The sequence below is a fragment of the Hyaena hyaena genome, unplaced genomic scaffold (assembly GCF_003009895.1).
Source record: "Hyaena hyaena isolate Hyena2069 unplaced genomic scaffold, ASM300989v1 scaffold_27, whole genome shotgun sequence".
Classification (NCBI taxonomy): Eukaryota; Metazoa; Chordata; class Mammalia; order Carnivora; family Hyaenidae; genus Hyaena; species Hyaena hyaena.
The window spans coordinates 3,848,662-3,873,869 of record NW_024080659.1 but is presented as its reverse complement, the minus strand read 5'-3'; the positions used below and the strand labels follow the sequence as shown (position 1 = coordinate 3,873,869).

The following is a 25,208-nucleotide window of genomic DNA, read 5'->3' as shown; positions in this document are numbered from 1 at the left end:
CCCTTGTTAGGAAATGACGTCATGTGACACAGGGGTGCCAAAGTGGAGACACCAAAGAATGACAACAGTAAACTAGATCCCAGTAAGGCACAGACCTGGGGTACAGAAAAGCAAGACTCTGCTACGGCTTCATCACTGCTTGGAGGTAGGAGACACATACTTGGAAACAACCTCAGCAGCACACTGGGGCCACTTTCCACGCTGTAGGAAGGACGGCTCCTTGGGGCATAACATAACGTATTAGGATACGCCCTCAAGACGGGCCTTTGCTCTACTCATATTCTTATTAGCATTTACCTCTGATTATGTGTCCAGACTGTAGCTTCGTTCCCACTGCTAGGTCTGGCTTGGTTAGGGAGCTTGGTTCTAGAGTCCCGAAATCTTATCTCCTATGTACCCTATTCCACAGAGAGGTAGAGAGTTCTCAAATTCCAAGGTATATATGTAAGTACACACACACACACACACACACACACACACACACACATCTGTACTTTATAAAAACCATCCAATGTGCAGATTCACAAACATGAGTCATCCCCCAGCCTTGCAGAGGCAAGAGCAGCTTCCCCTTGGACTTTATCATCTCCAACTCACCCGCAAGGATTTGGAAGACTCCGGTGATGTAAAAGCGGCCCCCTTTGGTGAGGGTGAAGAGCTGGCAGAAGAACAGGAACAGGGACAGAACGCTGAAGATGATGGACAGGATCATGGTGGCCTGGACAGACTGTAGCCATTCTGGAAAGGGGAGAGGCACTGGGTTAGGAGAGGTCCGCTTGAACTCAGACAATCCACATTTCTAATACCTACCTACTTGTGGCCATTTTAAGAAAGGGCTGTAAGAAAATATCTAGAGTCCCTCTACTAGGAGTTAAACTCAAGTTAAAATATATTGAACTCCTTCCCAGTCTTGTGGCCAAAGGTGTTACTCGCACGTATGTATGCTCACGTTAAGGATGGTCTGAGCCCCGCCCACTGCCTTCTCTCTTCTTGCCCTCAGGGGCCTTTAAAGGGCTTGCTTATTGGATAGAACCTCTGTCTTCTGAGCATAGTTTAAACCCGCTGTTCAAAACATCAACACCCCCAAAGAGAGGTAGAGATCGTGACGATGGCTGAGAAGAACAGTGTTGGTTGGAGCCAAAGCCAGTTCTGCAGTAGGTTGGAAGAAAATGCTGATGGAGAAGAGCACGCTATGAAAATCCATTTGCTCAGCCAAGCTGGGTCTTGGTCCATCTCCATTCTAGTCATGAGCCTCAGCCACAGAGCAGTCTGTGCTCAGACAAGTCACCAGTGGGACGCTGGGTTATACTTCTGCATCTTCCTTGAATGCCCGCCCCACCCCACCCCCTGGCCTTGGATCAAATCTCCAAGCTTCCGACTGAAGTTGGGGTGAAAAAGAGAATTCTGTAGTTCACCATCTATGGTAAAATAGCATCATTTCAGGAAGGAAGGGAGGGAGGGAGCCTACGGTGTCCTACTCGAAGACCTGCATTTGGCGTTGCCCAGCTGTCCTTTCTTCCAAGTTCCAAAGAATCACAGGGCGGGGGGTGGGGGGGGTGGGAGATGCCCCTCTACACAAGGCAAAGCAACTGGAGAAGTCGTGGGGCCTTATCTTCTCCACTCAGTAACCAGCTACTTTGTAAAGGCTTAGAAAAACACACATCGATGCCTAACACAGCACTCAGAGCTGTGAAATCTGCATGATTTAGAGCTAACCACCAAATAAGATGAACCTGGTTTGAGTTACAAAGAGACCATGGCAGAACCTTAAGGGTGTGGGTTAGGTTAACTGTCACCGGAGTTTCCACGTAAGATTTTCCCAGACACGGTTGGAAGAAATGTCGGACATCAGCTAATCCTGCTCCTTTGTACTGAAAGAGATTTCCGGAGATGTTCTGGGGAGCCCAGTTGGGCACGATCCAACCTGCGAGGCCCTTGATTCCAGTCTAGCATTCTTTTCACTATGACAGAACATATGCTCTTTTTGTGTTTTCAATCTCTTTGTCAATTAAGGTAAGAAAAAGATGTCCCTGATTGGGAGCTATCCTGATTTCATTTCTTAATACCTCTTAATTTAATCTGTTTGTCTTTATCCAGCATAGTTAGTCCCTCTAGGTGAACCTACCATAAAGTTAATGTTGCCATAATACTGTCTTTTCAAAAGTAAACCAATTATCCGGCACTCTGGTAGATGAGTCTGGAAATAAAATATGCGAGGCCCAAAACTATTGCTATGCTATGCATAGACCCAGAACTAAAAAGCAGTGATTCAGTTTTGCTGGGAAACGTTCTTCAGTGTGCACCTGCCCAGGGAGCCTGGCTGCTGCAGACGGTACCCTGTATTTCTTTCTCCAATTCTGAAATTTTTACCTTCACTACCCCTAACAACAGGCCTCGCATTTCGAGAAGACCCCAAATCTTTGACGTTAAATCTACACAAATAGGAAAAATTCCTTAGAGTTAAAAATGTCACTAAAGGCTTCTTTCACTAGAAAGAAAAACGTCTTGAAAACTTCTTTTACCAATAATTGGGATGTTAGCTCCAACCCCATTGCAATGGAGGGCTTTTGCCATATGTGGTCAAATCAGATCAGAACTCAAGGGTCAAGGAAGGTTTTACTCGATGAGCATTTGTTGAACATCTGCTCTTGTGAGCCTGGTTCTCAGGCTGGTTCTGGGGGATACAAAGTTGAAGAAGAAGGTTTTCAACCCTAAGTACAATAAATAAAACACATACATGAAGATAGTCCAGTCAAATCGCCAATCACAATATATGTGAATGGATTCAAGTCTCTCATTGGAAGACATATAATTTCACCTTGAATTACATTAATTCCTATCTATAGTCTGAAACAAGAGATACACCTAACACAAACAATAGTGGAAAATCAAAAGATTTTAAAAAGAGACCCCAGGCAAATATTAACAAGAAAAAAGCAATTATAGTAATAATAGCAGCAGAAAAATCAGAATTTAAATTGAAAGAGAAGAGGGGCATCTGGGTGGCTCAGTTGAAGCCTCTGACTCTTAATTTTGGCTCAGGTCATGATCTCATGGTTCATGAGTTCAAGCCCTACATCAGGCTCCACATACTGACAGTGCAGAACCTGCTTGGCATTATCTCTTTCTTCCCTGCTCTCTCTGCCCCTCCCCTGCTCGTGCACGTTCTTTCTGTCTCTCAAATACGCGCGTTCTTTCTCTCTCTCAAATAAATAAATAAACCTTAATAAATAAATTGAAAAAAGATGAAAGTGGCCAAAGAGAGATACTTCATAGCAAGGAAAGATCCAGTTTGTCCTGAAGAAATGACAGTCATAAGCCTTTATGCATATAATAACACAGCCTGGAAAAAATCAAGCAAAAGATCACTGGAAATATGAGAAGAAATTGACAAAGTCATAATCACGGTGAAAGACTTTAGCACACTTCTCTCAGAATAGATCAATCAAGTAGCCAAAAAAACAAAAAACAAAAAACAAAAAACAGTAGCAGAGAGATTATTCATAACAGGGTTAATGAGTTCAATTTAGTAGATGTATAGAAAATGTGCATCCATATAACAAAGATCGTGAAATTTTCAAACACACAAGGAACACTCTTACAGACTCCATATCAGGCTATAAGAAAAATCTCAATAAATCTCAAAGGAAGCAGAAGCCATACCGGCACAACTTGAGGCAAACATAAAGTAGAAATTAAAAACAAACTGGCCAAGATAACATTGGAAATTTAAAAATGGTATTTGGACAGAGAAATCGAGATGAAAACCAAAACTTTCTTCAACAAGGATTGGGACTATACTATGTGCCAAATCTGTAGGCGGATAGCCCAAGCAATACTCAGCAGGTGATGTACACCGTTAGAACAATTACTAAAAAGTAAAAAGTATTGACAAAGAATGAGGTAAACTTTCAACTCAAGAAATTATAAAAGCAATAATGAATCCAGGATCAACTGACTCCTTGCTAAGAAGGGCGGAGATTAATATAATTTAAAAAGGACAAAAATAAAACTGATTAAAAAATCATGTTCTTTGTAGGGTGTGGGGGAGGAATCAATAAGGCAGACAAATTTTCCTAAATCACACAGAAGAAGTGCTAACCGCACAGATACGTATTATGTCCCTGGAAAGAAACACTCAAAGTCATAAAGATGTGGTTTTTCCCCAAAGCAGTCTACAAATTCAGTATTATCCTAAATAATATTCCAGTTGGAACTTGACACATGCTTTAACAACTTATCTAAAAGATAATAAGCAACAATAGCCAAAAAATGTTGAACCAAACACAATAACAACAAGAAAAAACAAACAAAAACAATAAAGAAGAACATCACCTACCAGATATCAAACATATATTCTATGTATATGTAATATATGTACATGTATTCTATGTATATGTAATATATACATATATTATATATGTATATGCATATATAATACAATCATAATTATAAATAACATAATTATATGTTATTTATTATTTATAATATTATATTATATTACATTACATTATATAGCTTATGCTATAAGCTCATATTATATTTATATTTATATTACAAAGTTTTAGCAGCTCAAACTATGTGGTTATTAGCCATGAAGGAAAAATAAAACAACAGGACAGAATTAAGACTTTGTGAGTATACCTGTGAATTTAGTATATAATAAACACAATATACAATTCAGTAGGGAAAGAATACAACAGATATCAAGTGGTGTTGGCTCTCCATTTGTCAAAGCATCAGAGCAGGTCTCTAGCTCACATCATTCACAAAATTCAATTCCAGATGCATTAAGAGGCTCCGTGTAGAATTATAAAGGCATAAAGACATATGATTCACAAAAGAGAAATACAAATATCCAATAAACATATTTAATGGTGTTCAACCTCACTGGTAACCGGGAAAACACAACTGAAATCCACAAGGGATGTGATACCAATGTTTACCTATCACACTGGCTGAAATCAAAACAATTGATAATGTCAAAAGAGTAGATGTATGATAGATACGTCTGCATACTGTTCAGAGGGATGATAATATAATAATTGGTCTGTGACCAGCAATTTGGCAGAATACATTTACATTTTTAAATGCCAGAGTGCCTAGGTGGCTCAGTCGGTTGAGCGTCCGACTCTTGATTTTGGCTCAGGTCATGATCATGCTGTTTGTGGCATTGAGGCCTGCATCGGGCTCTATGCTGATAGTGCGGACGGAGCCTGCACTCTCTCTCCCTCTCTGTATGCTCCTCCCCAATGTGTGCTCTTTCGCTCTCAAAATAAATAAACATTTAAAAAATAATAAAAAAAAATTTTAAATGCCGACACCACGACTCCACAGTTTAATCACTACATCCCGGATAAACATTTAAGCATATGCTTAAGGAGAAATGAATAAGGATGATCATTGGAGCACCATTCCTATGAGTGGAAATAAATTAGGGTAAATCCCTGCAATGGAATGTTTTACAACAGTTAAAAAAATCATGAGTTAGAACATGAACAACCACAGAAAGGCCTTCAAGACAATGAAAAGACTCAGGTGCATACACAACATGATGTCATTATGTAAATACACACCAAAACACTACATATGTGTAAATATGCACCCACATGCGTGAACATGTGTATGTTCATTGGGAAAAGAGCCAAAGATTTGCTAGATTGACATTAATGGTTATCCCCAGGAACTAGAGCTGTTATAGAGAAGAGTTCGGTCTTCTGTCAAGGTCTAAACCATTTTCGAGGGTGCCTGGGTGGTTTAGTTGGTCAAACGTCCAACTTCGGCTCAGGTCATGAGCTCATGGTTCGTGAGTTCGAGCCCCGTGTCGGGCTCCGTTCGGTAGCATGGAGCCGGCTTCATATCTTCTGTCCCTCCCTCTCTCTGCTCTTCCCCCTCTCATGCTCTGTCTCTCTCTCTCTCAAAAATTAATAAACATTAAAAAGTTTTATATCATTTGGCTTATTTTTAATATGGAGAATACTCTCATGTAATCTTTGAATAAATTAAAACGGATTTAAAAGGTCACAAAGTAAGGAAGACATAGCAGGCCATAGTAAGTGAGGATCCCGAAACTCAGAATTGCTGGAATCTGGATGGGACTGGTCTTCCACTTGCAAAGAGTAAAGGGACTTTTCATCTCACCACAGGCCATCAAATCAGAAGCTACATGTTGACAGAAGGGAAAAGACAGTGCTGAGGAGGAGGGAACAGCCTCCACTCTGGCCCCAAACAGGCTGGCCGAAGATTCGAAAGTCCAGTGAGTATGGTTCCAAAGGAAGCTGACGATGGCCTGAGGGGACTGTCAAGTTCACAAGACATTGCTCCAGAGCCAGAATCCTTCATCTGGACCGGCCCAGACCAACAGCAGACAGTAAAGGAGAGTAGATATCCTGGTACATCTACTTCTGCCGACCGCCGGCTTCACTTACCACTTACTGCGTTTCTGGCTCGGAATTTCTCTTCTCTAACATGATGTGTATCTCGTAGAGGAACTGGAGGACCAAACAAGCTAATCCTCCAAGGAGGATTCAAATAACCCCATCTAAAAAGCTGATGTTGCAGCACCTGGGTGGTTCAGTCGGTTAAGCATCCGACTCCTGATCTCTGCTTAAGTCACGATCTCATAGTTTATGAGTTCGAGCCCCACGTTGGGCTCTGTGCTTGCTTAGAATTCTCTCTCCCTCTCTCTCTGCCCCTACCCTACTCATGCTCTCTTTCTTTCTCTCTCTCAAAATAAATGTATAAACTTAAAAAAAAAAAAAAAACAGCTGATGTTGAAGACCAGGATAAATAAGCATTTACAGACTGTTGCAGGGTTCTGGGGTACCTCCATCTGGGCCACTCCAGTAATGATAAGTGGGAACCATAATGTCACACCAGCCATATTATTAGAGTTCCAACCAGAACTCCAAAAGTATTTGGAAACAACACTGACTTCAATCCATATCTCACCTTCAGCTTAGAGTTCTGCAGATTATTTGTAAAGAGTCACATTGTAAATACTGTGGGCTTTGAAGCTCATAGGTCCAGTCTCCATGGCAACTATTTGGCTCTGTCACCTTAGCACCAAATCGGTCTTAGTCAATAGGGACATTTCATCCAATAAAACATTACGTACAAAGTCAGGTGGGGGGCCAGATCTGGTCTGCAGGCTACAGAGTTGGCCAACCTCTGCCATCGCAAAGCCAATCAGATGAACTGGAAATCATTGTCAGGGCAGAGAGACATCTGCTCTCAGGCAGAGTATCAATTATGGACTGATATCAGGTATAAAGCCTGATTTATACGGAGCAAACCTATCATGTGGCCAACATTCCGAGTGGCAAATCTGAACTCCCATCCAAGCACCAGTGCAGGGACCCACTTTCTCTTGGACCGCAAGGGTGCAATCATTCGCTGAGCCCATACAGAGCACCCAGGGTCACCCTCCAGGCCTCGCTCGGTGGCTGGCCCCAAGCGGGTGCCCAGTAAATATTTGTGGAACTCCAGCGACAGTGTTTGGTGTGGAGCACAGGGATTAAAAACCCTGAAACTCTCTGCCGACTTTGTTCTAATGAAGAGTGCCAGATCCCAGAGCTTTGGACAGGTTTCGGGTGTGGGCCGTGGCTACAGGCTGACCCAACTTCCCTGGCAGATAAGGGCAAGTCTTGAGTTACTCCACGATCAAAGCTCGCTTCAAGGTCAGATTCCTGCTGCCGTAGCAGCTAAGCAATGAAGGAAATACATCGGCCCCCGCAGCTGTATTCTTAGCCCGGGCCTGGAGTCCAGTGAGTTATGGGCTCAGAGAGGATGAAGCCCTTTTAAATGCACCAGATGATCTGGGCCCTTCTGGACCTTTCGTTCCAGGCACACAGCCACCCGCCCCTCTCATCCCCTGCCCCACTGGGGGTCCCTCTCTGACAAAAGCATAGAAAAGCTTTCTGACTCCAGTGAGACAACAGGTTTTCTTGGAAGGGAGAGGACGGACAATTGCGGGAGAGTCAGAGCATACCTCAGGGGGGCATGAAAAGAAAACACCTGCCAGAAAGAAGCCATCATCAGAAGGGCTAGATCCCAAATGCAAGAGATTGGACCACACATGTGCTTAACGCTGGGCTGTTTGCAGCAGCACATGACCCACAAGGCGGGGCTAACCACCCTCGAAACCCCCCGCCCACAACCACCACACACATGGCCATTTTTTCCTTCCTTCTCAGTATACATGTCATTCTGGGAATAGCTGACTTGCCGAAGGGCCTCCATCCTGAACAATGTGGCCTTTGCACTTACACTTCACCCACCCGCTGGAGCGCGTGCACGGCCCCGCGTGGGTCTTCGCCCCCCCCCCCGGGGTGGGGGGCAGGGTTCAGCTCCTTCCCCATCCAGACCATCTGACAGCTTTGAAATGAGGTTGGGGCATCAGGCTGAATGCAAGCCGGAGGGGGAGAGCTTCGTGTGGGCTTCTTACATAGAGCAAACCCTGCGGCTCGCAATGAGCGACCATTCCCGTTCTCAGCAGGTGGCAAGAAATATCGGGTCAAGGTGTTCCTGCTCACCTCATTCTCCCCGTTAACTGGCTCACTGGTGGACACAAGAATCAGTCTTTCAAAGTCTAACTTACATCAGTGGTTTGACACCCATAGTCTCATTCTGCTAATGAGTCCTCAGGCTTGGAAAGTAAATATAATACGACACGGAGGTACCCGCAAATATTAAACTGGTTTAGGTCTCCTTTGGAAAAACATTCCAGTTGGAAAACTCTAGAAGCCAGAGGATCTGGTTAGGCTAGGCTTGAGTTTCTCAGAGAATTATTGTGCCCTCTCTCTCTGCCTCTCCCTGCTCTCTTTCTCTCAAAATAAATAAATAAATAGTTTTTAAAAAGAAGAATTGTTGTGGGACCCTTACTGCAGCAGTTGACTACAAAAACAGAAGCAGAGGGGATGAGTTCTATGGTCAAGTACGTTAATCTCTGCCCTTGCGTGTTAATTACAACTTACAATGAAACATTGAAGGCTAAGAGAATTCTCGCAATAAAACAAGAAGACTTCTTAAGGTTAGGTGTTAGGTCCAATTTTTCCAATGGACTTTGCAGAAATTTGGGAGGGTTTTTTGTTTGTGTTTTGTTTTTTGTTTTTTATAGAGCGAACCACTTGGAAATGTTGGGTTTGGCTGGAGAAAATGGCAGCCGATGACAGAAAGGCATTGTTGGTGAGCAGTACATTCCGATTATCCGAGAGCGTATAAGGGATGAGGGGGGTGCCTGGTTTATTTGCGGGATATTTGGGTTTGAAAGGCATTGTCTGTAAAATAATAACCAGGAGGCCCCTCTGCTCTTAATTCCTAAAGTATTTTTGAAAAGGCCAAGCATTGTGGCAGTCACGAGCTAGAATGGATCCCTTACCCCACCAGTCACAGTAACGCCCCACCGTCACCTAGCACAATGCCCTTCTCTCCCCTGCATGCCTGCTGAAATTCCACCCAGTTTCCACGGCCCAGCTCGAAGGTCGTCTCCACTCAGGACACTCCCCCACCGTGTCACAATTATACCCTGAATGTGCAAAGGAAAGTGATGCGGTGGCTTCCAACACCGGGCCATGCCCGTACCTCCGTGCTCGCTCTATTTGGCAACTAGGTCACCTGACCCAGATTCCCAGCTGCTTAGAGGCAGGCCCAGTGCAAAAAAAGGCAAGATGCCCGGTCTACTGGGTTTTCAACATCGACACACAGGGAGGGCTGCTGAGAGGTTCCGTCATACATTTGAAAGCTCATGAATGAAATGATCCTAAGGCCCTTCTGTAGGTTTAGAATTCACAGACGCTGGAGGGAGTGGGGGGAGCATGGTGTGAGCTTCCCCTAGTCTCTGCTCACCCACCTGGCAAGCCCACCCACCACCCCAGCTCTGGGGGGGCGTGGAAGAGGAGCCCCGTACCTGCCCTCTAGAGGCGGCCTTTGCCGAATTTTCCAGCCCAGTCCTCTGTCATGAGCTAGACTTCGAAATCTCTGTCCCTTGCTGCCATTGCACACCCTCAACATAACAGCCGGCAGGGGCTCTCAAAACACAGATCGAGTCACGCCAGTTGCCTGTTTAAGATCCTTCAATGATGTCTCAGTTGTCCTTCTCAGTGTGAGAGGCTTCCGCGGCCCTAGCAACATGGCCTCCCAGGCCCTCTCCGGGCCCCCCTCACTCCCCTTCCTCCAGCCAGCACTCTCAGTCACGCCAGCCTCCTTCCTGCCTCAGGGTCTTCCCCCTTTCCATGACCTCCTGGAATATTCTCCCTGTGATCCTTCACATGGCAGGTCCCTCCCGTCTTTAAGTCTCCATCCACGAGAGGCGAAGAAAGAGGTCTTTCCGTAACCGACTTCCCCCACTTTTCTGTCAAAAGGGCGACTTTCGAGGCCACCCTTCTGTCTCCTACCGAGTCCCTTCCGCTCCTCACACTCATGTACTTACCGTACATTCTGCGTCTCCCCCAAGTAACTGGGAGCCCCACTAAAGCAGAGACTTGGTCTTTCTGGTTCAGGCCTGTGTGGCTGGTTTGTGGACCAGTGCCTGGTACCTAGGGTGTGCTCAATAGATCCAAAAAATAAATGAAGGGACTATGCTCTTAGCTCTTTGAAAATGAAAGAGGTTCTCTTGAAAGGTAGTGAGTTCCCCTTCACTGGCAGGCATATTGGAGACAGGACTGAAGTGAGGTGCAGCGGAAGAGGTATGGACTTGACCTCCCAGGTCCTTCCCAACATTGGGAGTCTACGTGTGAGTCCACGCCAACACACTCAGAAGCCTTCCTGCCAGACCTTCTCTGGGGCACCGAAAACCCACACCCACAACCTCAGGCCACATCATGGCCAGTCCCTGCTCCCGAAATACAAGAGCCGCCTTCTCGACTCTGCTGAAATCCTGGGAATGCAATTAAATTTTTTTTTTTCAAGAGCAAAGACTGTGAGCTTCAAAGGCCACGCGGCTCAGACACAGGTTTGAACAAGCATCCGGAATGAACTCCTAGAAGTTGGCATCTGATGGGAAACTCTGAGGGCTGAAGCCTCAGCATTGTGACACCACATCTCAGGCTCCATCTACCCCCACCCACCCCCCACCCCCCCGCCAGGAACTTGGCAGCCCACACGGGCCTGTGAAATCAAGAGCCATGACTTGGGCTGCCATTGTGGGTTGGCCCACGGAGCCCTCAAAGATTTTAAATTGCAAAACATGACCCCATACATGCCGGGGGCCTCCTGGGTTCTCTAAAATCTAACCAAGAGCTAAGCCGCAGACCAGGAAATGGTCCGATGCCCTTGACAAAATGCCGACACCACCACATGGATAGAAAAAGATCCATGCGGAATCGTCGAAGACCCAGAGAACACGTGACCGGAGAGGCTCAGGCTGGGGGGCCTCGGGGACTGGCAAGATTTATATTTTTCTAATTTCCAGTCTGAAGCATCAGTCTAATGCTGCTCACGACCTGACTGCCTTGAATCTATTGTTGCCGTTGCTGCTTGGAAGGGAAAGGAAGAGCATCGAGTGCTCACTTCCTTGGCTTGCGATCCTGGCCCCCGCCCACACTCCGGCACAGCAGACCAGCCCGGTGTCACTGGCAAACAGGAGTGCATGTGTGTGGCTGTACTTCCTTACGCACCGGAGGTGACCATGGAGGTTCTGGGGACAGACTGCAGGAGGGTCTGATTTTTTCCCCTCAAGCTTTCACGTTGAGCATGGCCCCCCCCCCTTAAAAATGAAAATACAGGGGCGCCTGGGTGGCTTAGTCGGTTGGGCGTCCGACTTTCGCTTAGGTCATGATCTCGCGGTTCTTGGGTTCGAGCCCCGCGTCGGGCTCTGTGCTGACTGCCAGCTCAGAGCCTGGAGCCTGTTTCAGAGTCTGTGTCTCCCTCTCTCTCTGACCCTCCCCTGCTCACGCTGTCTCTCTCTCTCTCTCCTAGAAATAAATAAAAATATTTAAAAAAAAAAATGAAAATACAAGGGGTGTCTGGGTGGCTCAGTCGGGTGAGCGTCTGACTCTTGGTTTCGGCTCGGGTCATGATCTCACGGTTCGGGAGATCGAGCCCCACTTGGATCTCTACACCGACAGCGCGGAGCCTGCTTGGGATTCTCTCTCCCTCTCTCTCTGCCCCTCCCCTACTCACGCTGTCTCTGTCTCTCTCAAAATAGACTTAAAAAAAAAAAGAAAATATTTCAAGACTTCAAGAACGTATACATTTTGTGTGCCTGACACACCTTAGTATGAAAAAGTCTGTCAGCTCTCCTCTGAGACAAACAAGGACTTTTGAAGTGGGGGCAGGGCACGAGAGACGGGTTTTATGAAAGATCAACTCCCTGAAACTGGTGAAGATCAGGCCAAGGAGGGTCAGGCAAGCCAGGGCTGTGCCTTTCCAGTCCAAGATTTCCCAAGCCCGATTAGGGACGCTGACCCGTTGTACCCTCTACGGGGTCCACACCGATCAAAAACAAAAGAAAAAGAGTTGGAAAATATCTGTGTGTATTCGGACCTCAAACATGAAGAACAAGGAGAATTCAAAAGAAAAAGCATGAGTTCAGTTAACACAAGACATATGGATTGCTGAGCCTTCAGGGTCAGATTTTCAACTCAGTCATGGTCCCAGGGCATCATGGAGACAGGTATCTTCAGGATTTGGGGAGGAGGTTTGGCGTATCCACCCCCAGCCCACCTCGCTCCCCAGATTCCAGCTAGAGCTGCTCAGATCTTCTTAGTTTGAAAACCAAGTCTCCAGGAAATGGCCTCGTCTGTCCCTGGGTGGGTGTGTGCTCGTGCGGACACTGCCCTGCCCCACGGACCCCGCCTGCCACGCCCGAGGTGCCACTTTCTTCCTCCAGGCAGGGAGAACCTCTCACTTATAGGATACGGCTTTCCTCACAGGAAATAACATTTGTGGCTATTTGGAAAATCAAATGTGAAATAGGTAGACTCCTAAGAGATTCTGTGTGAAAAGAAAAGGTCTCAGGGCATCTGGGGGGCTCAGTCAGTGGAGCCTCCGACTTCAGCTCAGGTTATGACCTCGCGGTTCACAAGTTCGAACCCCGCGTAAGGCTCTGTGCTGACAGCTCGGAGCCTGGAGCCTGTTTCGAATTCTGTGTCTCCCCCTCTCTCTCTGCCCATCTATTGCTCTCAAAAATAAATAAAACATTTTAAAAATTTTTTAATAAAAAAAAAAAAGGAAGGCTGAGAGATGCCTAGAAAACACAGCAGGTCTAAATGAGATTATAAAAAGTAGAAATGCATTTATATGCGCCAAACTGTTTGTCAGGATCTAGAAGGACTTTCCATTGTCCGGCCCGCCCTCTGTCCCTCGATGCTGCCAGGCCCCCTTCCTGCACAAGATGGTTCCCTCAGCCTGGAGTCTGTCCCAGATGTTCGTGGGGCTAATTCGTGGTCATCCCCAAGGGATCACGCCCACACAACACCTCCCTTCCCTCATTACACGTTACCCTGTTTTGTTCTCTTTGTAGTTCTTATCCCTGGCCCCCAGTTTATTCATGCTTTTGGGCCTGAGGTGGGAAGTTCGTACTCAAGGAACTAAGAGAAGGCTACAATTCCAAGACATGAGGTTTCAAGGGAATGGGTCATTCAGGTAGATTCCTATGGGATTTAGTAAAGATTTCCCTCTGAAGGTTAAGACCCTCTGAAAGGCTTGAGATGGAGAGGGATAGGGCTGGCTTTGTATTTTTAAGAAATATCACCCTGGTTTGGACATGATAACTGAGTTCCAAAGAAATAAGCAAGGTGAGGGGCTAGGGGGTGGCCTCAGTGGCTCTGATAAGTCCTGCAGGCATGGCGACCCACGAGGAAATAGTGGCCTGGGAGGGGTCAGCCTGACGAATGAGAAGGAAACACATCCAGGCGGGCTGCAGACGTTAGCGACATTCAGGAAAATATCAGACATCGTCAAAGAGGTGGGTTTGGTGGAGGAGAATGGAGACCGACGGGTTTGGGGTTGGCTCTGAGACACCCCAGTGGAACTGTCTAGTAGGTCGTTGGATATGCAGGTCTGCAAGGTCAGAAGAGGAGTCTAGGCTGGAAGAAAAGACAGATCCAAGAGACCTGATGAAACCATGAGACAACGAGAGGTGGAGAGAACGAGAAGAAAGTCTAAAGGTCGCACACTTTCCAATATGGGTCTCTGTGAGAACGGCTGATGGAGCCCAGGGTACAGGAGGGATGGAATATTTGAATAATGTTAGTAATAATAATAAGCCCCTAAAATAACGGGGCTCTGCTCAGAAGCTGCCTAGGACCCAGCGGAGCTATGGTGAAGAGCATGACTGGGTCCAGAGGGGAGTGGTCAAAGCCCCGGAGAGAAGTGCTTCCAGCCAGGCTTACTGGGAGGGGCTTGCTGTTCAATTTCTAGGAACTGACAAGTCATGCTTCCCACGAGGCCAAGGGACTACATCCTCAGCCTCCCTGCTAACTAGGTGTGGTTGTGTGGCCAAGTTCCTGTAGAAGAACGCACACAGAAGTGTGTGGCCTCTCTGGAGAGCTTCCACGAAAAGGGAAGGGCACACGTTCTTCTCCTCCTTTCTCTACCCTATTGCTTGAAGCCTGGATGAGATGGCTGGAGCACCAGCAGCCCTTGCGTCCGTGAGGACGAGGACCACATTCAAGAGATGGCAAAGAAAAGAGACAGAAAGCGCCTGGGTCTCTGACAACCTATGAAAGCGCCAGATCTCTCTCTTCTCAGGCCCCCGACTTCCAGACTCCCAGAGTGAGAGAGAAACTATCTTATATAAACCATGGCCCCTTGAAGACATGCCGTTCCATGCAGTCCATCTTAATCCCAATCGGAATAGTAGCCGACGGGCCCAACACGTCCCCTGCACTGCTGTCCCCTTGCTGTCGGTCACGTCACTGCCTCGATAGGGATCTCCTCCTCCTTGCTGTATTTATTTAAATCCTGCCCAACCTCTGAAGGATGGGTCGGATTCTGCCTCCTACACGACACTTCCTCCCTTGAACTCTGGCTCTGTCTGCCCGCCCCCGCTCCTTGGGCATCTGGCGAACGCTGCCTTCCCAGTGACTCATCCCTCTGGCTCCTCGGAGAGGCTCAGGCCCCTCAAGGGCAAGGTCCACCGTTTCCAAGTCCCTCGTCTTCCCCAGGCCCAAGACGCGGTCAACACGAGGTCATGATGAATAAGCCCCACTAAGGTTCTTCCCACCCCCCCGCCAACCTGCAGCCAAGTTAAAGACGGAGCTGGAAGGGACGTAAACAAATTTAGAAAATGAGAAGGCAGGTAAGAGATCTGAAACCACTTCTAATATCAAGAGGTAGCGTGCTGAACGATCCCATCCGTGTCCCTTGGGCTGTATGACGCCGCTGTTTGACCTCCTTGAGGTTCACGTGGCAGAGGGCACTGTTCACACAGAAAAAACAAAGGGTACGGTGACCCCCCGGAGAGATGTCACGCCCCCGGCCCCGCACATACACACACAAGTCCCTTCAGAAAAAGACAGCAAGTCGGGTCAACAGATGTGTTTTCACATAACATACTTAGCGATGTGTCGCTGTCAATGACAAATTACTTTTGATGACCTCAGGCCAGAGGACGTTTGGAACAGCCTGAGAACAAACGCGCGGACCCAGGAAACAGGCTCACATCACAGTGTTTGTAACTGCATACTTTCGCATCGGTAGTTTGCCATGGACATTGTTAAACTCGATCAGCAAGGCAAAGGAGGCCCAGAGGAACCCCCAGCCCCCTGTCAGAGCTGAAGTTGTAACACAGGCTGACCCACCAGGGAGCCATCAGCGGAGATGACAACTACTGGGGAAACTTCCATAGAAACGTCTAACTTTGGGGGCGTCTGGGGGGCTCAGTCGGTTGAGCGTCCGCCTTCAGCTCAGGTCATGATCTCACGGTTCGTGGGTTCGAGCCCCGCGTCGGGCTCTGTGCTGACAGCTAGCTCGGAGCCTGGAGTCTGCTTCAGATTCTGTGTCTCCCTCTCTCTCTGACCCTCCCCCTGCTCACGCTGTCTCTTTCTTCCCTCTCTCAAAATAAATAAATAAATAAATAAAACATTTTTCAAAAAAGGTTTGAAAACGCCTTGAAGACGCCCAAATCCAAACAAATCCAGCTTATTTAAGAGCGTGTCTGAGAAGGCATCTGAGAAAAAGAACACGCAGGCTCCCGGGTCCCCTCGGAAAGCAACCACGTGGATTCGGAGCCCACACGACAGACCCCCGAAGGTGTCGTCAATGAACCCAAGAAGTGAGCGGGGCACATAAAGAGCCAGCTGAGAGACGGGAAGGTGCGTGCTGGAAATAACACCAGACTGGCTGCTGGCCCCGGAAGCCAGCCATTCACCACCAGGTCAAGTGCAGCATGGAGGGTCAGTAAAGGCCCCGAGGTCAAGGCTGCTCTCCTTCCCATATACGGTTGGAGCGCAATCAGACAGCTGCTTCCCTGCCCCGGTCCGGACCTAAGAGTCCAGGGTTTCATGCCAGCCCCACGTGTCCAAATGCCACTCGGGAAGGGCCCCTGTGGAGGCCTCAGGATAAAAATTCCTCTTTGGGGGCCGAGTCACCACGTGTGACCACTGGGTGGCAGTAGCGAGCAGGGCGCCTCCCACCTCCAGTCTGCAGGGAACTTGAGCTGGACCCTGAAGTGGGAGACACCGGATGCCGTGGCTTTGGGGGCAAACAGGCCTACCACCGCATCCTCAGGCACGCCGGAGCATTTCACATTTAGTCGGTGGTCAACTCACCACGCAAACTGTGCGACGTCTGGGGTGTTTTTAATTCAATATCCTTCGCGCGCTCCAAGAAAAGATTTGGGGCTGATCGCTTCAATAAGGACCGGGCTGGGGTGGGGGCGTTGGGGAGGCTTTCTTTTTTTCTCCCACCCCCACCTCCAGGGAAGTGAAGATATAAAGCAGAGTTTTCTACTCCTCGCCTACCCTCCCCCACATCAACTACCAAATAAGTATTCTAGAAGTTTCTTTTTATACAGAGGTTCGAGATTTGGGGGTGCAATGCGTCAGTGACTGCTTGGGTATTATCGGGTGCGGAGCCCACAGGGGTGCCAAGCCCAGCAAAGACAGTGCACCGTACAAACGCCAGACCCCGGGCCCCCTTGCTGCCTGCTCTCTGGCGCTAGATCTCAACTGGTCTGTCATCGGTTGTCGTGTGTCTATTTCTAGTATCTGGAAATCCTAGATCATGAGTTGCTTCGGCAACAATGGAAGTAGTACCTTCTTGGTCTTTTAAAAGCCAGGATGTCAGGGAAGCTTTGTCAAACCCTACAGCGACCTCCCTTTCCAGGCTGAGGACGCATCCCATTGGAGCACGGAGCCCACGCCAAGCCCAGCCCACGACGGCCTCGACACCAAGCACTGTGGCCCCTTCCAGGGTCCACGATGCCACTCAACAGCACCCAGCCACCCAAAAGAATGCACCCTGTTCACCTCTGCCTCTCCACGTGGGGAGACGCGGGGTCCCCTGCTGGGCACTCCCCTCTCTCTCTCTCTCTGAGTACGGGAGGTGTTGAGCGGGTCCCTCGCTGCCAATTATCCCCTTCACCTGAATCCGAGCAAACCCAGTTTCAAATATCTCACAAGCAATGATGCTGAGGACAGAGGACAAATCCCGACTCCTGGATGAAGGACGCTCCCGGGCTCCTGAGTAGCATTTTGCAAATAACTTCGAGTCGCCATCTTGCAACATGGAAACACTCAAAGGTATGGATGCTAAATGGCACCACCGCTGAGGCCCATGACCTCGGAAAGCAGTCTTGCCAATGGGGAACCAAAAGCTGGCCCAGCTACCCCTTGGGAGCATTCTTGGAAACAGGAAGTGGCAGGACTTCGCTAGACAGAGACAGCCACCAAAGCAACGATGCCAGTTGGGTCCAAGGTCCCCATCGGGTCTGCCTAAGGTCCTACAATTGGGCCCCATTTACGGCTTCTCTGTGTCCACGTTTCTCCGCTGACAAGAAGCATTATGCTAAGTGATAAGGGGGAGCTCTTTCTAGTGGACCTTTCCAGGGAGAGGTAATGTGCAATGGCGGCCGGCATCTTAGGCTAGCCAGTGATGCTTCTGCCCTCCTTCCCCTGTCGCATTCCACCCCCCACGCCCAGCAACAACTTTTGAGCTGTGTCTTCCAAGAACTCTGGACTGAGAAACATGGAGCAAAGACCCAGTCTCACCATTTGCTGACGACGAGTAACAGTGGTGGACGTTTCCAGAAGAAGAGGTGCTGCAGTTCTGCCAGAGGTCGGTTGAATGCCCGTTGCCCACGATCCATTGCTGGAAAGAACCAGACATCTTCGGTCAGACAGGGTGAGGAGCGAAGGGAAGGGGAGAAGAGAGCAGGGAAGGCAAGAGCACCCGTCTAGCGGGCCTGCCCCTGCCCTGCCCAGAGTGGCCCAGCCAGAGGCCATGCTGCGGAAAGGACAGGTGGGGGACTCTGGCTCGGACATGGGGTTGAAGGGCCGGCCGGCCAGTGTTTTACAAGGGAAAAGCACTTTGTGAATTTAAAGTAACACACACACACACACACACACACAAGCTAGTATGTGCACAGATATGTACTGTAGCAGAAGGAGCCAGGAACTCGAGCCAGGACACCTACACTCGAGCCGGCTCTCTTCACCCCTGATCTCCTGGTCGTTGCCCCAATCTACTACCTCTCTGAACCATGTCTCCTTACTCCTAGTTCCTATCAATCCGACAGGATTGAGATGTTGTCAGACTGCTTACAAGGGATGAAACTATCCACAGATCCCCAACGTCCCAACCGCTCACTCGGACATAAATATTTCTCAAGCTTTGAAACAGACAAGAATATCATGCCTGGGATGTGCCTTACATTCATAAGTTAAAGCCACAGTTGGGGCGCCTGGGTGGCTCAGTCGGTTAAGCCTCCGACTTCGGCTCAGGTCACGATCTCACAGGTTTGTGAGTTCGAGGCCTGAGCAGGGGCCTCTGTGCTGACAGCTCAGAGCCTGGAGCCTGCTTGGGATTCTGTGTCTCCCTCTCTCTGCCCCACCCCCGATTCGCTCTGTCTCTCTCTGCCTCAAAAATAAACAAACGTTAAAAAAAGTTATTTTTACAGTTCAAGCCACGGTCACATAACTGCCTGGGTCCGTGTCACCTTCACAGCCAAGGAAGTAGTTTCAAATCTAATCTGCTTGATGTTGGATGGAGCTGATGACCTGTTCGTACAGCGGAAGCTTCGGATTACAAGGGGCTCTGTCTGCATCATAAGCAGACCCGGGACTGTGAACTCTTCTCCGGAAGAGCCTATTTTAACCTTCCGATTTCCAGCCCTAAAGGCTGTTGCATGACATGTGGGGAAAAACAACCTTCATAAAGACTCCAATACTCCACTTCCTTCCTCAAAGAATCTACAGCAAGAAGAAAAAAAATGTCCTGCAATCTTATTAAACGAAGGTCCGGAAACCCTGAGGTTTCTGCGCTGAAATTCTTGGGCTTCCAAGGAGGCCGCTGCCCTAGTCCAGCGATCGCTTCCTTCTTACCCCCGAATCTGCTCCGGTTTTCTCAGAACAACTGAAAGGGGGCAGCCTGCCAGAAACTGCAAAAGGCCCCGGGGCGCGTCCGAGACCTCCGCGTTGTTTGCGAATAACGACGCCCCGCGGACCTAGAGGGAGCGCGGCTGGAATCGCCGCCCCGGAGGCCCGAGCCTCGGGTCGGGGGAGAGGGGGAGCTCCGCGTGCCCCGCCCGCGCCCCCTCCGCGCCGCCCGCCGGGCACTCACGCTGACGATCGTGGAGACGAAGAGCAGCACGAGCACTGCGACGTGGAGGACGATGATCCCCAGCAACAGGAGGAGCATTCTGGCGGCTGGTTCTGCTCGGCGGGGTTCGTGCCTGCCGGGAAAGAGAGCCGGAGCGGGACGTGAGGCCCCACCGACTGGCCCGAGCGAGCGAGGGAGGCGGAGGGCGCGGAGGGAGGTCCCCGCGCGGGCGGAATGCAGGGCCCTGGCTGCGCGCCCGGCCCGGGTCGGGGCGCCCGCGCGCCTCCCGGCGGCCGGCCGAGAGAGGGCAGCAGCCGACCGCGCATCCCTGCCCGCGGCCACACACCGTCTCTTGCTTTGGGAACAAAACAACGGGTACGCACGTCTAAGTCGCCCCGGGAGGAGAGGTTTTTCGGAGGCCACAGCACACCTCCACCCACTCGGGGCTGCCTCCGGAGCACAGCCCCACGTGGGGAAGGGGGAGAGAGCCCCCTTGCCCTACGGGGTGGAGGTTCGGGGCCAGGGGCTGGGCGCCGCGATTTCTGCCGGAGGCCCGGGGGCGCCAGCCGCACGCTGCACGGGAGGGCGCGCGGCTGGGACGCGGTGCGCTCCGCATTCCGTTAAGTCTCCCAAGTTTCCACCGCGTGCTGCCAGCGCCGGGGAGCCGTCCTGGCCCCTGCTCGGCCTGGCATCCACACCGGCCGCTCCGGAGAGGAGGCGCAGGGCCGGGGGAGTGTGCGCAGGAAAGAACGGCCCAGAAGAGTGGCCGGCCCCGCGCTCCCGGGCTGGCCCCTCGCGCGTTCGCCCCGGTCCGGGCTGCGCCCCCGGCACGCAGAGGCGAGGCGCGACCCCGTCCGGCCTCGGCGCGCCGGGACGCGCGCCCAGGGGCCTTGCACGGAAGGGGCCAGATGTCCGGTGGGAAGGAGAGGCGGAGGGTGGAGGGAGGGCCGAGTCCCAGGAGAATTGCAATCCTCCGGAGCCGGCAGCACAGCGCCCCCCCGCGCAGCTGTGTGGTCCTAGCCCCTCGTTTTACAGCCCTTGGAGAACTGGAGACTGGGGAGACCCGTTAGAGGGTTCCGTGGCTGTGAAAACCCAGCTGCATTTGCGGGGACCGTCTCAGCACAGGGCCTTGAGCCAGGACATCTCGTTTCAGTAACTCCGTTTTAAAAGTACCCAAGTCCAGGCCCCTCCGCTGCTCTCCTTAAGCAACACAGTCCAAGGAACCGCTGGATTGTACGGGAAGAAATGAGCACGGCTTTCTGGTATCTCCCAGAAGGTTTACATTAAATCCAGTGGCTCCTAGAGCCGGGAGGGACAGGAGAAGGATGACCGGGTATATGGCTAGAAATCGGGGGGCCATGGGGGGCCAGTAGCCCCATCTCCGCTGTCCACCGCAGAGACTCCTTTGCCAACGAGTCCCCAAGTAGTCGCCTCTCCAAGGAGACCCAAAGTGCTCAGCCCTTGCCGCACAGCCGACAGCACCACCCGCGCCCCTTACGATTTAGGGACCATCAGGCAAGGCCACACCGTATCCCTACAAGCCCCGCAAGAACCAGACGAGCCAGACCGTGGTCCGCCTGCCCCAGCCCGGAAAGACAGCTCGCGGGCCTGTCCAGCCCAAAGCCCGCGCTTGCCGCGCGCTTTCTGGCACCATCGACGGAAGATGCCCACGCTTCTCCTCCGTCTCCTGCACTTTCCCCACCAAAGCACTTACAGCCCAAAGGGATAGCTGTCCCCGGTCCTCCAAGCGGCCTCCGGCACAAGCTCGGCGCGGTCGGCTCGGCGGCTGGCGTGCCCAAAGACAGCTGCGCTGCGGGGCTGCGCGCGCGAAGCGAGGGGCCGGAGGGAGGCTCCCGGCGTTCCCCTTTAACGGGAACAACGCCCTGTCTGCGTCGCTGCAGTAGGGTGTGTCCCAGGGTCAGCGTGTGCAGGGGGGCGGGGCTCGGGGAGGAGAGAGGGCAGGGGGGAGGGAGCGCGGGAGACTGCTCCTCGGCCTTAAATCCGCCCCAGGAGAAAGTCGGTCACTGCAAAACCGCTGCGACTTTGACTCGCAACTAGCCGGCGGCTGAGCTTTCTCACCTCCGCTTCCTCTGGCTCTCCGAGTTCCTGGAGACCAAGTGTCGGCCAATAAACTGACCCCTCCGCCCCCTCGGCCACACGGGAAAAGCCCTCCCGAGGTCGCCCCGGCTGGGGCGCACGCACGTGGACTGCGCCCACGCGGGGACCCAGGCTGGATTCCTCTCCTCCGGGGTCCGGGCGCGCCGGGCCTGCCCTGGCACTTGGGCTGGGCACACCTGCACCGCGCCCGTCCGCGCTGTCAGTGTCTGCGCCCAGGCCGTGGGCTGGGCGGGCTTCCTAGGACTCAAGGGACCCACTTCGCGAGCCCAGCCTGGATGACAGTTAGCAGGAGGAGGAGGGAGAGTCCCGCCGACTGCCGAACAGCGCGCCCGGGGGAAGGGGGTCTGGCTCGGGCTAGCGCGGGGTATGCTCCAGGCGAAGTTCGCCTTGGCCTGGCTCCCAGCCTCCGCTGGCGTCCCCGGCCATCGGGTGGGGAGTTGGCCATCGGAGGTGGGGGAAGATCAGCCAGGGAAATCCGCTGATTCATAGTTGCCTGAAAGTGGTCCGCCCAGCGTCACGGGGGGAGAGAGGCTAGCCCTTCTGCGCGTGACACAGGTGGGCCCAAATAAGGCTCTCGGAAGGGAGTCTCCATGCGTAATTGGGGAGCCTTAATGTGGGGAGTCTTGACGCGTAATTGGGGAGCCTTAATGTGGATGTTAAACGTCTTTACTTACTAATGCAGCAATTCACACACACCACGACTGCTGGCGTTCTGTCATAAAACCTCGTCGTTTTGATTCAGACAACTCCATCCTATTTTACTATTTGAAACTGGCTGTTTAGGGGCACCTGGGTGACTCAGTGGGTTAAGCATCCCACTATTGACTTGGGTTGAGGTCATGATCTCTCCGCTCCTCTTGAGGTCACCCCTCCTGGGGCTGTGCACTGACAGCCCAGAGCCTTCACTGGATTCTCTCTCTCCCTCTCTCTGCCCCTCCCCCGCTCGTGCCGTCTGTCTGTCTGCCTCTCCCTCTCTCTCTCTCAAAAATAAACAGAAATAAACCTTAAAAAGTAGCTGCTTATGGTAGCTGTTTGCATATTCTTGTCTTGAAGTAAAAATACATTATCTGAAATATTATTCAAACAATGGCCTTTTAAAAACTCTTATATTATCAGTACCCCATGCCCGTTAATGTGACAGGTGCACACATGGTCTGGGACAGGTGGCCTGAGGCAGAGCTTAGGCACGCTGGCTCCGAGCTCAGACAAACCTGACTACTCAGGGTCGTGAATTTGGGCAAGTACCTAAAATTCCATGAGGATCCATTTTTGCATTTACAAGCAGGACCGATAATGTCTATTTTAAAGGGATATGGTGGTGCGTAGAGGGGACTAAGTGTGTGAGGCAGTTAGCATAGCGTCCGGAACAAAATAGGGACCAGGACCCAATAAACTGTCCCCGTGATTACCATTATAACACATTTTGCCCTCACATCAAATTTACAAGGCAAGGCTGACCCCCCCAGTGGGCTAAAATAGCTTATGCAAACAGCATAACCAGCCACACTAGCGAGTGTGTTCTCTCCTCCTGGGTCACTTTATAGGTCAAGTGTGCCCCAGGACTCCTGGCCTCTCTTTATGCCATTCAGACTTGTATTTAATTCATTTCACCAACATTGATGTGAACACTATGTTCCCAGTACTGTTCTAAGCACTTTGCAAATATTAGCATATTTGACTCAGGATTTTCTTTCTCTTCCTTTCTTTTTTTCTTTTCCCAAGTAAGCTTTTTACTGAAATGTAGGCATCTAGAAGAGCATACACGTTGTTAGGGACAGGGGGCTGCTTCTTCTCCCCAAGATTTTAGTCCATAAGCAGGTGATACCACGCTGTGAGCCTCGGAACCGTGAACTTGGATCTTTTTTTTTGCTCCTCCCTTACTGCCCCCTTCGCCTGTCTCCTGCGTGCTCGGCGTCCAGGCAGGAAGACGAAACACCGCCCAGGGCAGTGTCCACCAGGCTTGGCCACACCCAGGGCCAGGCCAGGGCTTGACTACAGGTAGAAGCTTCTCCCTAAACTCTTTCCCAGCCCAAGGTCCCCTGCCAGCTGTGTGTGCAGAACTGTTTCCCATCAGGACAATAGCATCCGGTCCCCTTTCTCCCTTCAAGTCTGGACGTGCTGGGGTTTCTAGATGCTCTCAGATAGTGCTTCTCACCTCCTCAGCCAGAGAATACATACACCCAGCTCTTAATCAAGGATTTGAAAAGATTCTGTCTTCTGCAACGCAAAGCCCCTTCTCCCCTGTAAACTTTTCCATTTGTGGTTTGCAGGGGGTGGGGGACCGGGCAGTTCTCGGAGAAGCAGAAGCTCGCACTATGCAGAGGGACGGTTTCCCAAGGAAACTCACCGGGCCGAATGGTGTAACCCCTTTCCTCCACGCGGATTTCTTTGCTTCAAACACACGGGATGCCAATGCGGGGCCCTCCCCACAGGGCAGCGAAGAGACCAGCAGCCTGCGGATTCTAAGCCCTGCTGCTCCCAGCCAGGCTCCCTGAGATGTTCCCCGGTGGTGCTCCGCGTAATTGAAGCCAGACCAGGCGTCTTTCCAGTTTATTCAGGGGCTGGGCCAATGCTGGGATATGTCATGGTGGCCTGAGAGCTTCTCAGCTTCTTCTGCTTAAAGAGACAGCGCCCAGCTTTGCGAACTCGCCAGGGAGCACAGTGATCCCCAGTGGCCCCGCAGAGCCTGGAGAATCTGGGATGCACAGGGACTGGGGACAGGGAGCATGCCTGAAACCTGGGAAGGCGAGCCTGTTCTCATCGCCCTGCCTGCCCCGATGACAGCAAAGTGCCTCTGGGGAATGTCCTCCCAGGACGAAATCTACCATGCATGGTGTGATAAGTGTTATTTGCAGACAAGTTTCATTTTTTAATCAATACCATCATTTGAAGGAGCTCCAACGTGGCACAGATAATGTTGAGTTTCGTGAGAGCATTCTATTCAAGTGAACAAGACTCTGGTGAAGACACTGGAACCTTCTGGCTGGGAGAGCAATTGCAAAATTACGGAGAGTTGGGCCAATGAGGGTGCCATCTTCTTCAGGCCCTTTGCACTGTATGCTCCATCGGGCTCTCAGGAAGGGTCCTCCGTCTCTAGCACGTTCTCCTGGGTGGAAGCCCGAAGATAAGGGCACTTGGTTTTATTGAAGGAGCCTCCTGGAATTCTGGCAATTTCCACACCTCTTATGACAGGGATGCCAATCTGGAGTGCCCTGTTGAGTTTGGGGAAGTCTCTCTCGGCCACAAACACCTTGGGTTATGTCGGGCTCTGCAGCTGGAAGGGGGTCCCAAAGGCCCACTCCCCATTCTGCTACCGGCCAGGATTTTTCCAGGCTCAGTGAAAGAGTATAACCCACGTCTGGCCTGCAGTCTCATTAGCTCTGGCTGCT

The 25,208-nt window shown here is 50.8% G+C and overlaps 1 protein-coding gene across 3 annotated transcripts in view; it reads right to left on the bottom strand.

Moving 5' to 3' along the window:
- PMP22 (peripheral myelin protein 22) overlaps positions 1–24,351 on the bottom strand; it is a 33,558-nt gene extending 9,207 nt beyond the window's left edge. Inside the window, exons 1-4 of one of the 3 annotated variants that reach the window (XM_039227250.1) lie at positions 24,167–24,351; positions 19,723–19,834; positions 18,153–18,252; positions 598–738 (exon numbers count right to left, since the gene is read on the bottom strand). In XM_039227250.1, the coding sequence (XP_039083181.1) occupies positions 598–738; positions 18,153–18,252; positions 19,723–19,800 (319 nt within the window). In that variant the 5' untranslated portion in view covers positions 19,801–19,834; positions 24,167–24,351. Of the gene's footprint in view, positions 1–597; positions 739–18,152; positions 18,253–19,722; positions 19,835–20,084; positions 20,169–21,415; positions 21,616–24,166 lie in introns of those variants that run through there. The other 2 variants (XM_039227248.1, XM_039227251.1) reach the window with 2 other exon arrangements.
- Between the last annotated feature and the right edge of the window lie 857 nt (positions 24,352–25,208).